This window comes from Dermacentor silvarum, chromosome 9, assembly GCF_013339745.2.
Source record: "Dermacentor silvarum isolate Dsil-2018 chromosome 9, BIME_Dsil_1.4, whole genome shotgun sequence".
In the NCBI taxonomy this organism is placed as follows: Eukaryota; Metazoa; Arthropoda; class Arachnida; order Ixodida; family Ixodidae; genus Dermacentor; species Dermacentor silvarum.
In genome coordinates this window covers 136,981,147-137,000,522 of record NC_051162.1, presented here as the reverse complement: position 1 = coordinate 137,000,522, position 19,376 = coordinate 136,981,147, and the positions used below count along the sequence as shown (strand labels likewise).

Sequence of the window (19,376 nt, the reverse complement as noted above, 5' to 3'; positions counted from 1 at the left end):
TTAAGAGAAAAAAACGAAATCAGGAAAGAAATAGTTTATGATAACTCAAAGGTAAGCTCCTTAATTTTTGAAGCAAGATCAGGATGCCTTCGAACATGCACTTATAGAGCGAGATACAAGGAAGAAGAAGCATGTGCTTGCTGTGGTAAAGCTAGGGAAACGATGGAGCATGTTTTATTAGAATGTGAAGATATCTGCCCAGCGCTCGATTTAGGCACTTCTGGCCTCCTTGAAGCCCTTCGAGTTCAGCGAGAACAGGGGGAAAGTAAACATGTCCGCAATAGAGATTAGTAAGAGGCAATTGGAAGATTGGTGGAAGAAAAGTAGAGAAACGACAAACAACGGAAGCGTACAATAGTAAGGTTCCCAATAGGGGTCCAGAAAGTTTGGAGGGTGGAATTTTTCGTGTTATTCTATTTTTTTTTTTTTTGAGGATAGGTAGGACATTAGGCAATACAATCACAAGAGCTTGGTGGCGGCGCAACCCACTGCCCTTTTCCAAAAGGGACGCTCTTAGCATCTACCCATCCATCCAGTTGTTTGAAGCCAGGACGGGAGTATTGCGAACTAAGACGTACCGAGCCAAATACCAAGGCGTAGACACGTTATGCAGTGCATGTGGAGAGGAGGAAACTGCTGAACACCTTATACTTTTTTTGGAAAGGGCTTCGCCCTACAGTTCAAAGCAACGGGCTGATTTTTTCAAAGCACTGAGGTTTAGGGACATAGAAGGCAAAATAGACTAAGTGGGTAGAAATAACCAAATGAAGGTTACCTGACTGGTGGCAAAAACCAAGGCAAGAGTGAAATTTCACCCTGTACAAAGTACAAAATATATTTACCAGTCACGGCTAAGTTGCAAGAGCTGCCGCTCGAATTAAAGGGTTTAGCCTTATCCATCCATCCAGTGTTTGCCATAATGCCGATCACGGTAACAGCCACCACACACTGTGTGACAGATGCAACGAGCAGATAGGTGGCGGTACCGTTTTTGGACAGTGTCTGCCATAGTGTTGATTACGATCGCAGCACATGCTGTGCATCAGAGGCAACGGGCAGAGTGCCCACGCATCAAGGACAGATACATTGTGTGCAGAAGTTCAGCATACATCCTCATTCTCCTAGGCCCTCCGCCAAGTGCAAGTAAGTTATTGAACTAATTGAATTTCTCAAAGTAAATTGTGTCAGACAATTCCTAAAGTACGACTTACACACAAGCTGCAGTCATGATAGCATTGGATTGTAATTCATATATACGAGAAAACAAAATTGTTACACGGAAACTCAAACAGAAAGCCCTCCAGCTGCCGTTTGTTTTTGGGTGAGCACAGACCGAAAAATCCCGACCAAATAGAGGCTAACAGCTTCGCTGTAAAATGAGAGCTGCTTTGCTAACCAGCCTTTTTACCACGTACCCCACACGGCACGTCTTCGTTAGCGCTCTCCCGGCTCCCTTACACCCCTTTGATGTTGGCGAGAAGGTGGAAGGGAGTCGGGAGAGGAGCACGAAGTCAGGGATGCGATGCAACAAAGGCATGTTGTGTGGGGTGCGCTGCACCAAGGCGGTTGCGGCAAAGTGGCTCGTGCTTTTTCCTGAGGATATTGTGTTCTTTTGCCTTTCGGAGCACATACCCAGTAGCCACATTTAATTGTTATAACCGGTAATACCGCATGGGGAGTATTGTAGTGCTTATTTTACCATAGATCACATACAAAAGTTGGCAGTGCTTCCACAGCTCATTGTTATATCCGATTTATTGTTAAAACCGGTAACGTTATATGTGGGTTCGAATGTATGTTGATATCGGTGCTTTGACCGACACATCTCCAAACTTCAGTCTACACAACCTGTAACAGAAAGACGGTGACTTGAAAAGTGTTTGAGGGCTTCTTAACGGTCGGGACCGTGAAAATGCGAAGTAAAAGCTGAGAAAACACAATAGCAAGGAACGTATCCAATGGGATTTCCACCATAAACGGTAAAATCAGTGATCGCTTAGTCTCATTTCACGCTGAGGAAAATGTATAAACGCTGCTAGGCTTAAAGGGATGGCGTCGACGTGGAAAAGTGTGGCAATTTTTCATCAGAGGTGGTGCCACAGCATTTAGCATTGATCAACACTGCACAGTCATGTGGCGCCATCTGTTAGGTGGAAATCGACAAAGTTTTCAACCTTGATGCCGTCTCTGTAGGCCTAGCAGCGTAAAAACAAACAACCGATCTCAATAATAGCGACAAAACAACATTCCTTGTCCTTAGCGTGAAATGAGACTAAGCGAAGACTGAGTTTACCATTTATTTCTTGCTGTTGTGATGGAGAGCAAGTAACATGGGTGACTTAGGATCGAAGCGGGTAGCCTGGGTGGTGTGTGATATCAGCGCCATGCAGATTGTTTCGAGCACGCGCCAGGCTAAAAGGAAGAAGACTGCATTTGTGAAATAGTGCGACATTGGTGTCTGGGGCGTCAGACCTCGTGCCCAGGGCACTTGCATCGGTCGATGGAGACCAGGCCCGCCAGGAAAGCATCACGGTGCAGCACATCATCTTCAAGCTCGAATTGACAAGGCGTGCCCACTGCATCAATGCCACGACGACAAGCACATGGCCCCGTATCGTGGTGCCATGGTCACTGCAACGACGGTGTACGCAAGTGATCACCTATTCCAGGAACAAGACAGCCGTTTACCGTCTGTGCTCCTGGACAGCATGATAGACTCCTGGACCTAGCACCTGGACTCTATGATGGGTATTGGTTAGTGAAGGAAGGTAGCTTAACTTGCATTGTTCTAACTTTAAACAGGCATAGTCAGACATCTAAATGATCTTGTGTGTTTTGGGGAGCTGCAATGTATGTTTTATCACTGTCTTTTGTGTGTGTCCCATACAGTCCTCCTCCATAGAGCGTTTCTTCATGTTCAATGGTCTATCTCTAGTGCGTCCGATAATCTGGGCCCATACACAGACCCCTTTGCCATCACAACTAGCGAGCCTGCCAGCATCGGAACTTACCATCTTCCAGCTGATAATCGGTCCTGCATAAGACGCCCATTAATGTGGAGGGACTGCTTTTTATTGGAGAAAATGTGGGATGGGCCTGCTCAGACATAGAGCAAATGTTGCGAGAGGACCTCGAGTCTGAACAGGATAGAATAGCCTTCGAGCTTGAGTTCACGTTTGAGCTAGGCTATGAATAAGTGCGACTTAAAGGAGAGAAGCGGCTTTCCAAGATACATGTGGCTATCTTTGAGATTAGCGATTTCGAAAAAAAAAAGTCATGACTTGACGAGAGGGCTACAGCGGCCAGAGATAGGTCCGACTAAGAGAAAACAGGCATCTCTGACTACGAAAACTGTCCATCTGTGGCACAAGAACTCACTTATCCAGATGTGCAGTGCGCAGCTAGAAGTGCTGCAAGTAATGAGATCTGAGTTGAGCAGACATGTGACAAAAATGGAGATTGTGGTGATAATGAGCAGATCAGTATGTGTTCCTCTGTTTGGGTTTTTAGACCAAAATGAATGCATTGAACATGCATGTGTGTTGGAAACCTTAGAAGCCCATGAAAATTTGGACGGCATCTGAAATGAGCATGTAGCTGTAAACGAAAATGCTGGCACTTGCCATAATTTGATGGAAGCTATGATCTTCTGTTGTAGCATGCCAGTTCAAGGCACAGAAAAGACAGACGATACATCTATCTTGCAATTTGCAGGCTTGTTTGTTCAGCTACCAAGTATATCGATCTAGCAGCAGTGAACAACACTGAACCAGAACCACGTGAGCGACAGTCCCATGAAATATGGGTACAAACCCTGTAAATGGCCTCCACACGAATCGGGAGGGAAGGAAGTATGCAAGATTGTATCTCTCTCTCAAAGCCAAATGTATCTCAACAGATTCGAGAGAAATGGCACATTGCATACTATAACATGGCTGGGCGTTCTAGCACCAATTTTGAGGCTGAACGCCATCGTATCTGTGTAGACAATACTGGAAAGTCATATCAGTACACAAAAGCTGCTAGAAGGGAAGAGCGCTGGTTCTGTGCTAACTAATGGAAGAAGCGAAGAAAAAAAAATCCTTAAAAATTCGCTAAGGTCGACCTGATACTGATATGGAAATCAGTTGTCCTTGTGAACATGTTTACCAGGTGTAGTGTGAAGCACTACATTAAGCTTATGTGTTTCGTCGTTGACAAAGTCGTGGCGATATTGTGCCACAGATAAATCTTTTTATTCAAATGTTCTACTTACATTTCTTCTGAGTGTGTTGAATGGTTTTTGACAGAGAGCACTAGGACACTGGACAGCATTCTGAAAACTTGTTTGTGTTACTGTTTATGATTGGATGTAGTGCTCATTGTCATGCCATGAAAAGCTTGCCGCATCGCTATCAGTGGCATAATCTTTCTTGTGTGAGACATTTCTTCTGATGGTTTGGCTTTCGTCAGTGTTGGCAGTATGTGCTTGATTTCACTGTGTCTGTGGACTGTGATCCACCGTTCGATTCATAGTTTGGAAATGAACAGCTTGCCTGGCTAAATTGGAAAGCAGCCATCATCAGTAATAGCCTGTGCAAGTACCAGAACGACTCCTGCCGGCTTCTTTGTGAAGTTGCACGCTTCATGAACTTTTTGAAAGCAGTCCCAAGAAATGCATACTCCTTTCTTGAACAGGGGGAAAGAATGTGATGGGAACGCCATGCAGATTGTTTCGAGCATGCGCTAGTGAAAGAGAAAGAAGATGATTGTGCTCGTGAAGTGGTGCGCTGCTGGCTTCCGTTGGCATCTGGGGCTTCAGACACCGTGCCCAGGGTGCTCGCATCGGTAAAGCATGCCCAGGCCTGCCAGGAAGGCGTCACAGTGCAGCACAGCATATTCAAACTCAACCCTGTGACTTGACAAGGCGTGTCCACCGCATGAACGTCATGACGACACGCTCATAGCCGTTTGCCCGGTGCTACGGTCATCGCAGCGACGGTACGCGTGGGTGATCACCTGTTCCGGGAACAAGACAGTCATTTACCATCTTTACTAGTGATAGCACCCGAACTCTTATGGTGGGTGAAGGATGGTAGCTTAATGTGTATCGTTCAATCTTTAAACAGGCATAGCTGGACATCTAAACAATCTTGTGTGTTTTTGAGAGCTGCAATGTATGAGAGAGAGATAAATGAGATGCGAAAAGCAGGGAGGTTAACCGGAAGGTAGATTGCAATGTATGTTTTATCACTGTCCTTTATATGTGTCCCGTACAATCCTCCCCCATGAAGAGTGTTTCTTCATGTTCAATGACCTCTCTCTAATTCTTCCAATAACCTGGGTCCATACACAGACCCATTTCCCATCAGACGCTGCCATGTTGTTATGCAAATACAGTATATAGTGGGAGTATTCTCAATAAACTTTACTGGAGCCTAGTAAACTCTCCACATGTGCAGCCGTGGCAGCCGGTACCAGTAACGCTCACGGAAAGACAGGAATGATCTTCTACAATGCTCTGATTTCAGCATTTGTCTGCTTCTAAATGAAAGTACGTACTGAACTTGCAGCTAAGACAACAATGGTGCCATCACAACAGGATGAAAAAAACATTTCCTCTCACAGTAGTGTGGTGATCAACAGCAAGAGTTGCATCCACACACAGTGGTCAATGTCCTCTACTTGCAGTATAGGTGAACACTGGCTGGACATCACCACTTGACATCACAAATTGGTGCTCATTGGCTCACTCACAATTCAGCCACTGTGCAAATTGACAGCCATGAAGTGGCACTGACACTGCTACATCTGCCCATAAACAGCAGCACATGACAACTAAACAGAGCCGGCTTGTGAGTGCCGCTTATCCGTCGCACCAGGTTCTTCCTCGTCAGCCTCTTCGGAACAGCCCTCCTGGTGAGTGTTCCAGTCTTTACGCTGACAAAATGAGCCGCAGTAGCTGACCCGATGGCACCCGGTGCACTCCAGCAAGGCTTCCCGGTTGCAGTTGGCACACCTCTGGTTGCAGAGATCAAAAATGAAAACTATGTCAAATTAGAAAAATTTGTCATGTCAAATGGTTAAGGGTTCACTTTATCATTTATTTGTGACACATTACAGCCAGTAATGAGACACACCGCGGCCACTGTGTGGTTTGAACTGCTTGAAGGAGTTTAAAGGAACTGAGCAAACTCCCAAAGAACTCCGCATCCAGGAAAGAGCTATTGTATGATATGACGCAGCTGCGACACTAAGAGGGGAGCAAGCAAGGCCAGCCAGCAGTTACAAGTTGTGAGTAGCACTTTTTTTTTTTTACATGATACTGCAGACCTTCTTGGTCCAAGCAGGAAGGGCAAATTCAAAGAAGGAATACAATGCATTGTACAAACAGCAATATACAGTTAAACCTGCTTATAACGAACCTCCATATGACGAATTCCTGTACGTAACGAAGTTTTTCTATTCCCCGCCGTTATTATATAGAAGCACATGTATTTGAGACCTCTACGTAACGAAGTGGCAGCGGGAGACCCCCTCGAAATAACGAATTTTCCCCGCCGACAACCTAGAGATTTCACCCCAAACTTTGCCAATTTTGCGCGAGCAGCAACCGGAAGCACCTTCTTCGCCGCGACGGAATACGAAGCAGCGCCGGCGCACGTGGCGCGCTCGAATTCACGGCGACTGCGAGGCGAGAGCGAGCACACGTGTGCGTGAGCCAGGCCTGCATCCCTCGACCCGGCGATCTTGCCACCGCGGGCGTGACCTTTTCCCTTCCCTTCATTCGAACCTGATCCCACCGCTTGCTGCAGCTTGCCTAGCCCACCAAGCCGGCACTCTCTTTTTCCTGTTAATGTTGCCTAAGGAAAAAAAAAAAAAGTTTTTTATTTTCAACGCGCTGGCAGCGCCACTCTTTGGTTACTGCGCAAGTCTCTGCGCTTCACTTCACTAACCTGACACTAGGTGACACTATACTATGCTACGACGCCATCGTGTCGCTCGCTCCTCATTTCCGACACCTCGCGCTTGTGCGAAATGACACGCGTCCACGCATCTAGTACCTGGTGTGACATTCCAAGGATGATTTCATCGATGAAGAAACGCAAGATATTGACCTTGTCTGCAGTTCGCTTTGAAGATAAGCCCACGCGGGTGCACACTTTTTCCACATCGCAGATCGCTTGCAAGATACGGCGGCCGCTGCCGAAGTAAACGCCTCCATTTCTCGCCTCCCCCTGCCTAGCGCGGAAGCGCGATTCAGCCCCCGCCACTTCTCCCTCGCGCGCGCGCGATTGAGTAGGCTGACCCATAGGCGCCGACTACAGGGGGGCTCAAGGGCTCAAGCCCCCTCCGGAGTTTTCCGGGGTTTTCCGGAGTTTTCCCTCCGGAGTTTCCCTCCTAAAATGTCATTACCAGTGTCCTGATGCCTTCTAAAGTTGTACACGATTAGATGGCGAGAGGGGGCGATCGCGGAGGTTTATAGCGGATTTCATACTAGTAGGCGGCAAAATTAGATAAAATGACCCGGTCCCTTGTAAGGCGCGTCAAAATTGCAGCAAAAAAGTGCAGCCCTCACGAATCTGTAAGTTGGTTATATCGCCTATATGAATTGTAGTAACATTTACTCTCTAATTAAAATAACAAACATTGTGCAATGCATGGACCATGTAAACCTGTAAATATCCCGCTGGATGACCAAAAGCAGTCGCTATCACAACGCTGGCATTATGAAGAACGCCGGCACCGGGGGCGAACGGTTCGTACAGCCATGCGATTCAACACGACTCAGAATATAAAATTCATCGTCATCTGCATATTTTTATGTCCACTACAGGGGTGCGATCGCCCAAACAGCTCGCTTTCTGCACGTTCGGTTTCACTGCTACGTCACAAAGTGGGAAAGCTGCGCTACCGCCCCGCTATCTCTGACGGCCGCTGACGCAATCACAATTCTGACCGATCACGAGAAGGCAAGCGAAGGAACGGAAAAGCGAGCTGTTTGCGCGATCGCACCCTAGGACAGCTTCTGTCAGCGATCTCCAATTACCCCTGTCTCTTAACTTAGGCTATGCAATCTGCAATACTTGGGGCGCGGAAAAACAGCCTAAGAAAGAAGACAGCGTGCATGAAGTTAGCAGCCATCCCTGCTCGCCCTTGATCATTGCGCCCCCCCCCCCCCAAATCATTACCAACAATTGGATACGGCACGCGGGCCGCGAAGACCACACACAGTAATTTGCAGCTGCAACAGGGCTAAATGAGAAGACGCGTGATGTGATCGCGAGAAGACGCGAAGATGTGATCAAATGCGCGCATTTGATCACATGACCTCCAACTAACCCGAATATTGAGCACGTGGGAAGATAATGTCCATCAAGTGTTACGGCTCAGCGTTACGGACTTTTTCTCGCACCCGTAGTGTATGGGTCGCTCACTCAAATGACTTTTGGACTTTATACGGAATATCACGGCGATGACGACAGCGAAAATGTGTCTGGAGTGTCGATACAATTGCTGTCACAATAGAAGGAGAAATAGAAAACAGGCGTCAAGCTCGCTTCTACCACGGCTGCAGACGTTGCAATGTGCACTGGCTACAAACACAGCATGTGCACCAACGACAAAACCAATAGTGGGCACCTCGCTCATCGGTACTTCGCCAGAACCCATCTGATGCTGAAAAGGAAGCGCATTTTCCACCGTATAAGCACCAGCGGATACATAACACTAGGCGCGCAGGGAGAAAGCGCACGCGAAGGGAACAGCGATCCCAGATGGCCCAAGCATGAACTCGGTGCAGATTAACTCCAAAATGAAGCGCGGTTGACGACTGCAAGAAATGAACGGCAGGAAAAGTAGGAGTTGAGGACCCATGTGTTCTAGCCGCTAGGCGAAAGAAGACTCCTCGCCGCTATCAAGAAGGTTCCTCAGCTCACGTATTTCCATGAGCGAGTGACATGTATTGCCAGAGGTTCTATGAAGTACTTGACACAGTGCTGTCTTCGTCAAACAACAGGTATCCACCTGACATGTTGCAGCATAAGTCCCACATTGAGCAGCTTGCCATAGGGAAGGAAGACGAAGCATATACAGTATAGACCACTTATAACGTAACCGCTTATAGTACAGGACCGGATATAGTGCGGTCTTTTCAGACTCCCGTTAATTTTCCCATAGCACTCCATGTATACACGTATCGCTTATAGTGCAGTTGCGGGAAATGAAATACCGGTTACAGTGCGGCTGCCTGGGAGTACGGAAGTCAGCGGAGACGGCGAATGCTCCCCTCAAACGGGCGCCCCAACGAGTGCTCGAGGAAGAAAGAGAGACGAAGTGGAGGAGAAGGGCACGTGGTGCTAACGAACAGCCAGTGAGGCTGAAACCAGAATCTTGAGTGCGAGTCGTGAAATATCACGGCACGCATAGTGAGCGAGGGCCACGAAATTGCCAATGCCGGCCACGGCAGTAAACGAAACTTCAGGGAGCGGGCGGCGCCGGCACATCACGGCGAAGGGCGCACGCGGAGACCGTGGAATGTGAGGGAGGAGGGCGGCAGGGAAGGGGATTTCGCCTCGGCAACTCCGCCGCTTCGCTGGCTCTCCCTCGCCCTCCCTCGTAGCTCCCTCACTTTCGACTCCCTCCGCTCTTGCCCAAGCGGACGCTCGCATCGTCGCACTTTCACTGCAACCACCAAAAAAAAACTTACCGTGTCGGCGTCATTGTTGTCACCTCAACACACGGGCACCTTCATCCCGCCGTCTTGTTCCCTTTTTTCGCTGTGAGCGTGCCTACTTTCGTCGTTAAAAACTTGAGCGACGCGGCTTTTCGGCAGCGAGGCGTGTAGCGTTGTCAACAGCTCACGGGCACAACCCCTACCCAGGGCATGGAGTTTTCTATGACCTGGGGGGGACGGCGAGACGAGACCGCAAACGCACATGCCGGCTAGCCTAGGGACAAACGCATACAAAACGAGCAAAGGAAGTTCTCCGCCGTAGTACTTAGGCAAAATCAGATATTCAAGGAGCGACAACTCCTCAGTAGTACCCAGACACAGGCGAATCTTGAAGGAACAGAAACCCCTATGAGCAGTATTCTTAAATTTTTTTTTGCACACGCGCAGTTTAAAGAGCATGGCGAGCGTGAAGTTCAGGTGACGAGGACCGCTGCTGCAACGACGACTGCGGCGCAGCCCCAACGGCCAGAACGCTCCCTGCACTCGACGTGCTCAGGCGTTCAGTGGTGTGCGAAAACATTTCAGAGATCACATGCGCGCACTTATAAGCCTTTCAGAAGGCGATCGTTGGCGATTTGGGCAAGAGGAAAACGTCCCGTTGATGCGTTTTTCAAGGGACCACGAAAAAAAAAAAAATAAATAAAAGCCGCAGTTTCGCCCGAAAGGTGAAGCAACAATTGCGATAGCAATTTAGTAGACAGCTGTAAGAAGTAAGGATAGTAGTTGTACTGGCCGTATAAACTTATAAACATTCACTTACTAAATTAACAAGCACGATGTCACGCGCACACAGGCAAACATTAACATATCTCGCTCGACGACCGCGGACACTCGCTATCGAAACGCTGGCATGAGGAAGCACAGCAGCGAGCGAATTGACCTTTGCGCTCTCTCTTGCTTCCACGCAAACTAAACGTCGAAGGCACAGCGCATACGAAGCTACAGGCATTAGGCGCACTTTGTCAACATCAAAGATCATTTTGACGATAAAGTAAGCGCGGGCGCGCACTTTGCGCACGTCGCAGATCACTTTCAAGATACGGCACCCGCGTGGGTGCATCGTATCTGCAACATGCCAGTCACTTGTTGCAACGCATCGGTCGCTTGTTGCAATGTACAAGCTGGCTGCACCGCTAAATTTACGTGACCGCCACACATTCAGATGCAACGTAAGATGCAGGAACATTATAGATTGGCGAAGTATCACGGGGAACGCCCGGTAATCCGAACGAGAAAGCATTTGCGATGGTTAATTAGAACATACCGCGTACCGACAATACTCTCAGCAGCGTGTGAAACCACGTGGTGGCCTGGCCAACCAGCATTGCTCCGACACCGCCCGTCAACGCCGCGTGGAGAAAAAAAAAAAAGAAAAAGAACCACGGCGTCACTCTCAAATGGCAAGGTTGCCATTTCTGCGTGGCGCCAGAACACGCGTGTACGTGCCGACGTCTCAGCCAACGCTCGGCTAGCAGGCATTAGTGTATAAAGGTGCAATAAATGCCCTTATGATTGTTTGCACTACTGTGTTGTCGTTCCTTTGTTCCAAGAGCACGTGTGAGATCCCACAATGAACTGCTCCAAATCAAGCTTCAGATCAGAATAGGGGAATAACAGTAATGTTTATGAAGAATGTGTAGTACTATGCTCCCTTGATGCTTTAGCAGCAGTAAATGGGCCTGAATGACAACAGCACAGATGGCTTACACCTTTGTTGAAAGTGCATAGTTGGCACTGTGTCCATGCATTGTTCATATTCCTGACTGTGTTTGGTAATTAGATACATCAGCAACACTAAATAAAATTGTTTTCTCTTAAAATAAGCTTTAAATGCCCTCATTTTCTAGCCTTAACTGACTGTTGGTAGTTTTGTGGAATTTGCGATAGGAGTATTACCTAGTATCTTAAAATACACGATACCATAATTGTGGTATCATAAATACAGATACCAACAAACATCTTGCCTAATGTATATCATGATACAGACACAAGATACCTAATCAATATCTTAAGGTAGTACTAAGGTACATGTATCTTCGGTATTGTCCACCCCTAAGCATCGGTATTGAACTTGCCCATTCAAATTGTCAGCAAGGCCCTGAGTAGAGCACTGCACGGGCTCGGGCTTACCCGAAATCCCGGGCCGGGTAGAGGAGTTTTTTCACGGGCTCGGGCCGGGCTCGGGCCGGGCTCGGGCACGGCGTGTGCTTTTTGACCCGGGCCCGGGCCGGGCTCGGGTTTGTTGACGCGGGCCCGGGCCGGGCTCGGGCTTTCTGCGAGTTATTCTCGGGCTTCTCAACTCTGAAAAACATGTATTTTTTGGTCTCGGGCCGGGTTCGGGCCGGTTTCGAGTCGGGCTCGGGCCGGGCTCGGGCTTAAGGTAAAGGGGTGGCGGGCCGGGCCGGGCGGGTAACGTAGATTATTTCCGGGCCCGGGCTGGGCTCGGGTCTCGCCATAAAAGTTTTGATCGGGCTCGGGCGGGCCGCCCAATGTAAAAATGGGCCCGGGCCGCAAAAATCGGCCCGTGCAGTGCTCTAGCCCTGAGTCAACAGAAGTTGTTCTCATTATTGATGCCAGGGATGAACATGCATGAACATCTACAGCATGCCATAATGATGAACGAGAATATGTCTGACTGAAATTCTGCAAACTGCAGCATCAGACTTAGAGCCGTGATCTTGCCCTTTGTCATTATCATGCATTTGGACCTCTTGGGTATACTCGGAAGGAATGATAATTAGATACTGTTGGTAAAGTAGCAGTGAAGTTTTCATTCAAATGATTATGAACACAAATGATGAAGCATTCCCTATTTGCAATTTGTATTGCATTGTGCTAAGTTTCCATTACTCTCTGTAGCATCTTTGTACATGACGAACAAGCAGAAGCAGCCTCTGCTCAATGTGTCCTTTCCCCCAAACAAATACTGAACAAGAATTTCTGTCGGAGCAAAGCACTCGGCACATAAATGCACACTACTCAACATAATTTTTAAACAAACGACTTTTCTTACTACTCGCCTTTGATACAAGGTCGTCTTCTGTGGCTCCAGAACCTTGGATGCTGGCAGTGGCCTGAGTTGTTTCCTTTTCAGTGCGCACTTCCATGACACTTCTTGACAAGCTCATCTGTGCCTCAACCCAAGTGTTGCTCATGGCCTGTCTCAGCAGGTTGAAGGAGGACAATGCAAGAAAAGTCAGCATAAAGACTGCACACAAACTGTTTGACAAAGAATCATTTCAGATGCTGCTGCACAAGGAAGAACATGGTAACAAAGATTTGCTAAACTTAAAGGGATACGGACACAAAAGTTGGCGGGTGGTTTTTTGTGTCGGAATAAAAGTTGAACTGTTGAAAATGACGAAATCAACAAGGTGTTTTGAAAAAAAGATTGAGAAACATATATTTTTTTTTGTGATTTTCTGTTGCACCTTGCCTCCAAGCGGCTGCCGGCAGAAGCTGAAATTTCACGTCATAACACCCACCCGCGTGTGCACGGCCAAGTTCGGCCATAGCTGTCGCAGTGTTTCTGGGGGTGTCGGTCCCTTGCAGCGTTTGTTTAACCCCTTTCAGCGATCTTCGCACGTGGTCCGTCTGAAACATTATCCCCGTTGGCGCTCCACACAGGTGGTGCATCTTACATGAGCTTCCCGCGGTCGTCGCTTGGTATTGACGTGTTCGTTGTGGTGGAAGGAAATGGCCAGACATTAGAGAGTTTTAGCATTGCCGTATTACGGTACGGTAAGTGCGGTATACGGTACGGTATTACCGTTCCGTACGAACGTACCGCAATGACCGAAGACGTTTTAGCTGCGTGTGTGATCGATGAGGACGGTAACTTGATAATGATGATAGTGGCTAACTTTAGGGCTTTGCCAGTATGCAAGGACTATGTGCTGAGCGCGAAATATTAATTTTGGCGAATACTAGAAAGCTTTTGCTTGTCCATACACATATTATTCCTCAAGGAAGGGCCAGTTACGGCAAATGTGGACGTCAGTCACGAAGCTGGTGGCGACATCTCGTGACGCTTTGTCCAGCAACAGGTGAAACCTTTTTTTGTTGCATCGGTGTTTTTGTCTGAGCAATATATAAAAATAGGACTTTTTGGTATACATTGCACCGCTGGCGACACTTTACACAAGCAGATAAGTATAATATCGTTAATTACTGCAATAAAGACTAGGAGCCCCCTCTAAGTAAAGTATGCGTCACTAGATGGCGCCACCAACCCGAAGTGTTTCTTTTTCTTTTTTCTCTTTCCACGCTTTATGTTGTTTCTTTACTTGGTTTTCGTCTATATTAATCTTAGTTTTTTTCTCATTCGGCGTGAGTGTTACGAATGGTACGGTCACAAGTTCAGTTCAGCTCAAGTTTATGCTTTCGGTTAGAAGGGCTGTCATACGTGCCGTCACTTCGCCGCGTCGCAGAAAGTGAATTAAAGTTAACTCGTTCCTTGGTCCTACCATGGTGAAAAACGCACGCGAGACGCGGACATGCACGGCATGGACTCTGTGGCCGACGCCACTTGCTCGCTATGTTTAGGCTTGGTCCGGCTGGTGTGCACGTTACCGGTTGCGGTAGAGACTCCTTACCGTCAAGTACGCCGTAGGGAAAGTCTTTCCGTACGGTAAAGTGCACGCATGCGCAGTCCTCGGACGGTACGGTAATACCGCACTTACCGTACGGTAACTTGGCACTGCTAAAACTCTCTATTGCTGTTATAACAGCATCGTCGGTCGTGACACGCCGTCGCAAACGTTTCCCAGACACTAGAAGGTGCGTAAACTTTGGATACCTGCCTGTCAGCCATCACGCCCAGCCTGGAGACCTCTAAAAAATTACTTCATTTGCGCGGACCACTTTGTCGACGATGACTGTGACCAGCCCAGATGTGCTGAAAAGCTTCGGCATGCCGCTCAAAAGGCAACGCCTAAAGCCTGACGCTGTGCCATCGGTTTTGTCACGAAAACGCAAGGCAGACTACTCAACATAATTTTTAAACAAACAACTTTTCTTATTACTCGCCTTTTATACAAGGTCGTCCTCTGTGGCTCCAGAACCTTGGATGCTGGCAGTGGCCTGAGTTGTTTCCTCTTCAGTGCGCACTTCCATCACACTTCTTCCATCACTGTGATCAGCAGCGTGTTTGAAAAGAGGAGGCGAAAAGATGCCGGTACTGTTTTCGTTCAACTGCAGCCTTCTTGAGCAGCGAGATCAAGGCTGGGGCAAGATGGCCGAGGCTGGGCACTGTCACGTCTGTGCAGCTGGTTGTGGCTGCCTACGATTTATTACAAACAAGGAAACATGAACATGTTAAGTGGCATAGCTTAGGCGTTCGATGACAAGCTCTCGCTCGTGCCATCATGTCCCGTACATTCGCGCGCGCACTTCGTTGTCGTCTTCTTCTAGCGCGACATGTCAGTCCTTCCTCCCTTAGACGAAGTCTCCATAGCGGTCTGGAGGACGCCTAAGTTCAGCTGGTCGCAGTTTCCGGGTGGTTCCTGCTTGTGACGTCGAGGTCGATGGTTGCAAGGAAGTATAGCGAGTCAGGCCGTTGAATAGTAGAACTGGACGGTGTCTCTTCTAACGTGATGCCTGAGAGATCGTCTGCTATGCTCCAAACTATCGGTGCTTGGGTTGCTTGTCCAGTCTGGCTCGTCTTCTTCATGTGGTTGAGGTGACGCTGAACCTGGTGGCCAGGGTTCATCGAGACGTTCTGGTAATGATAATCGGCTCAACGCATCTGCATTTTGATGGTTCTTGCCATGCCGATAGATGATGTTGTAGTCATACGCCAATAACTTGATACACCATCTGGTCATCCGTGGTGAGAGGACTTGAGCCGGTGGCTTTCCTGGACCTAGTATGCCGAGCAGCAGTTGATGGTCCGTGATGAAAGTCACCTTTCTTCCCGCAATATACTTCTGGAACTTGTGCGCTGCAAACAGTACAGCGAGGCCTTCTCTGTCCAGCTCAGCATAATTGCGTTCCGCCGACCCTAGCGTCCGAGATGCGAAAGCGATTGGCGCCTCTCTATTCTGGTCATCACGTTGAGACAAAACAGCTCATATGCCGTACGGTGAAGCGTCACATGAGACAAGAAGCTCCTTCTGTTTGTCGTAGTGGGCCAGTATGGTCTGACTGAAAAGCAATCTCTTAAGCTTATCGAATGCTTCTTGATGGTTGGTCTCCCATCTCCACGTGGCATCCTTCTGAAGGAGCTGGTAGAGACAGTTGGCAATTGTTGCCTTGTTCTTCAAGAATCTGTCATAGAAAGCCAGCATTCCGTGAAATGATTGAAGTGCTTGTTTGCAGTTTGGTGCTGGAGCCTCTGTTATAGCTCGGACTTTCTCTTCGTTGGTGTGGACGCCTGTCTCGTCAATTTGGTGTCCCAGAAAAGAAACTTGTCGCACTGCAAAACAGCATTTGTTTTTGCCGAGCCGAAGGTTGTACTTGCACAGCGTCTTCAGGACTTCTTCCAGTCTCTCGGCGTGTTCCGTGGCGTCTTTCCCACTGATGATCACGTCATCTAAGTACGCGCAAATGCCTGTGATGCCAGACAGCATAGTCTCCATGAAGCGTCGAAAAATGGCTGGAGCTGCAGAGATTCCGAAAGGCAAATGTTTGACCTTGTAAAGCCCTTTCAACGTGTTGAGGGTCAATATCTCTGCTGTCTCTGGCGTTATGTGAAGTTGCTGGTAAGCCTGTGCCAAATCCAGAGTGCTGAAGACCTTGCCTCCCCTCAAGTGGCTGAGGACTTCATCTGTAGTGGGAAGTGGGTAATCTGCCTTCTTCGATACTTGATTCACTGTGCAACGGTAGTCGCCGCATATTCTCAACGAGCCGTTTTTCTTTCGAACAAGTACTAGAGGCGTTGCCCAATCCAAATGCTGTGCAGGCTCGATTATGCCTTGACTTTGCAGCCAATCCAATTCAGCTTCTACAGCTGACCGCAGCGCAAAAGGAACTGGCCAGGCTTTTAGAAACTTTGGTTTCGCTCCTTCCACGAGTTCAAGCCGTACCTCAGGACCAACGTGTCCTGAGATGTTCTCATTGAACACAGACTGGTACTTGTCCAGAAGCTTGGAAACAAGTTCGTCGTCTGATACGTCATTGATGCCCGTGATCTGTATATCCAGATGAGGAAACCAGTGGCGTCCAAGGAGGTTACACGATGCTCCCTTGATGACAAGCAGTAATGTCAGGGTCTTGTTCCTGTGCGTTACATCCACCGTTGCACATCCAAGAACACGAAGGGCCTGGCCTGACCAGGTGCGTAGGAGGATGTTGTCTGTCTCAAGCCGTGGTGGTTCATCTGTCCACGTGGACTTGAACGTGGCCTCACTGATGAGTGTGCAAGCTGCACCTGAGTCGACTTCGAACTCTAAGGACTTGCCATGTACGCGTAGCTGAGTCATGACCTTCTGCGTGCTGGACACGTCGATTAAGGTGTTGAGCTCGTAAAGTGCTGCGTCTGGTGAATCCTGTTGAGTCGTGACTGGTACTGAGGCCGTTGTCGAAGTTCCTTGTCAGGGATATTCGATGTTAATGTTCTTGTTCGTTCTTGCCTCTTTCCGTTTTTTTCAGGCATGCCTTTTCAATGTGTCCGCGTTTCTTGCAGTAGTTGCAGGAAGCTGTCTGGAACTTGCAAGTGTCCGGACTATTTTGCACGTCACAATGCCAACAGCGTTGTTTCTTCTTTTGGGAAAAGGTACTGGAGTGACCTTGGTTTTCTGTCTTGGAGGAGAACACCTCCTGCTCGCACTCGACCTGAAAGGGGCCTTCGATAACATCTCTCACGAGGCCATTCTCAAGGGACTGAACGACATCAGCTGCGGAGAGCGCATCTTTAATTACGTCAAATCGTTCCTGACGGGCCGGACGGCAACCATCGGAATAGGCCAGACTCGATCGGATACGATCGACGTGCCGAACAAAGGAACGCCGCAAGGGGCGATAGTCTCCCCGATTCTCTTCAACATCGCGATGCTAGCGCTGACCAAAGAGCTGCGGAAGATCCCGGACCTCGGTTACGCCCTATACGCGGACGACATCACGCTCTGGGCCACCAAGGGCTCCCTCGCGCAAAAGGAGGCGACCCTTCAGGAGGCCGCGACGGCCGTGGAGAGATTTGCGGCAGCGAGCGGGATGCGTTGCGCACCCGAGAAGTCCGAGGTGATACGGGTTCACGGAGGAGGAATCTATAAGTCACCCGGCCCTATCGAACTCTATCTAGAGGACCACAAGATAACGGAAAGCAAAAAGACTAGGATTCTGGGTTTTTGGATCCAGAGCAACTTGAAAGCATCCCACACCATCCAAACCCTAAGGTCCACCACCAACCAGATCTCGCGGATTATCAAACGAATAACAAGAAGCCGCAAGGGCATGCGAGAAGAGGACACGCTCCGCCTCGTCCAGGCTCTGGTGATCAGCAGAGTAACGTTTAGCATGCCGTATCACTACGACTCGCTAAACAAACGCGATCAAGAACAAGTCGATGCCATCATCAGAGGCGCGTACAAAACGGCCCTGGGTCTCCCAGTTACCACCTCAAACGAGAGGTTAGCGGCTCTCGGCATCCACAACACCTTCGCTGAGCTGTCGGACGCGGTTATGGCTTCGCAAAAAGCCAGACTACAGAACACGGCGGCGGGCAGAGCCATCCTCCACCGGACCGGCACGGCCACGGAGCTTCGTGCCCTCGATGGGCAACGATCACTCCCGCCCGAGGTCAGAAGCAAGATCACGGCGAACCCCATACCAAAGCACATGAGTCATGAACTCCACGAAGGACGACGCAAGGCGCGGGTCAACAGACAGCGCCGACAATTCAAGAGTGACCCGTACGTACAGTACGTGGACGTGGCGGCGTACCCCGCAGGGGGCCTCTTCGCGGTAGCCGCCGTGAACGGGAGAGACAACTCCTTAACCCTCGCGGCCTCCGTCAGGGCAGAGCACCCAGCTGCGGCTGAGACCATAGCCGCAGCGCTAGTAATAAAACAACATGACAGGGTGGGCAGGGAAGTTCATGTCGTTACCGACTCGCAACAGGCCTGCCGAAACTTTACCAACGGACGAACACCGGTGCTGGCGGCTCAAATTCTAGGCCCGAGGCTACAAGAAACCCATCAAATCACTTGGACGCCGGGTCACGCGGGACTGGAGGGGAACGAAAGGGCGAACGCCTTAGCTCGAGCGCTAATTAACCGAGCGGGGCAAAACCAATCGTCTTATCAATCCCCTTCCTTTACCTTTGTGCCCCTGTCTTGGAGATGCTTGTGCAGGCTTCGTGAATCTCTTTAAATTACGCTTTCACGTTTCTCTGGTCTTCGACAGCGTTCTCAGCTCGCAGTGCAATGTCAAAGGCTTTCTTGAATGGCAAGTCCTTTTCCGCGAACAGCCGTTGCTGGACCTGCTCGTTCCAAAGATGGCAAACGAAACGATCACGCAGCATTACTTCAAGAGGCAGGATTGTTGGATTGGCCGCAGTGTCTGCGCTTGTTCCAAAATTGCACTCTGCTGCTAGCCTCTTGAGCGCTGTGACATAATCACTGACCATTCCATCGTGCCATTGGTCACGTTGGAAGCGTGCCCTGCAGAAGACTTCAGAAGGTTGCGGATCAAAATGAGCCTTGAGCATCTCAACTATATCATT

The 19,376-nt window shown here is 49.0% G+C and overlaps 1 protein-coding gene across 1 annotated transcript in view; it reads right to left on the bottom strand.

The window, feature by feature from the left end:
• Positions 1-5,220: 5,220 nt before the first annotated feature.
• LOC119464430 (deformed epidermal autoregulatory factor 1 homolog) overlaps positions 5,221-19,376 on the bottom strand; it is an 86,534-nt gene continuing 72,378 nt past the window's right edge. The window contains exons 7-8 of the mRNA XM_037725391.2: positions 12,736-12,873; positions 5,221-6,000 (exon numbers count right to left, since the gene is read on the bottom strand). Of these exons, the coding sequence (XP_037581319.1) occupies positions 5,818-6,000; positions 12,736-12,873 (321 nt within the window). The 3' untranslated portion in view covers positions 5,221-5,817. The remainder of the gene's footprint in view (positions 6,001-12,735; positions 12,874-19,376) is intronic.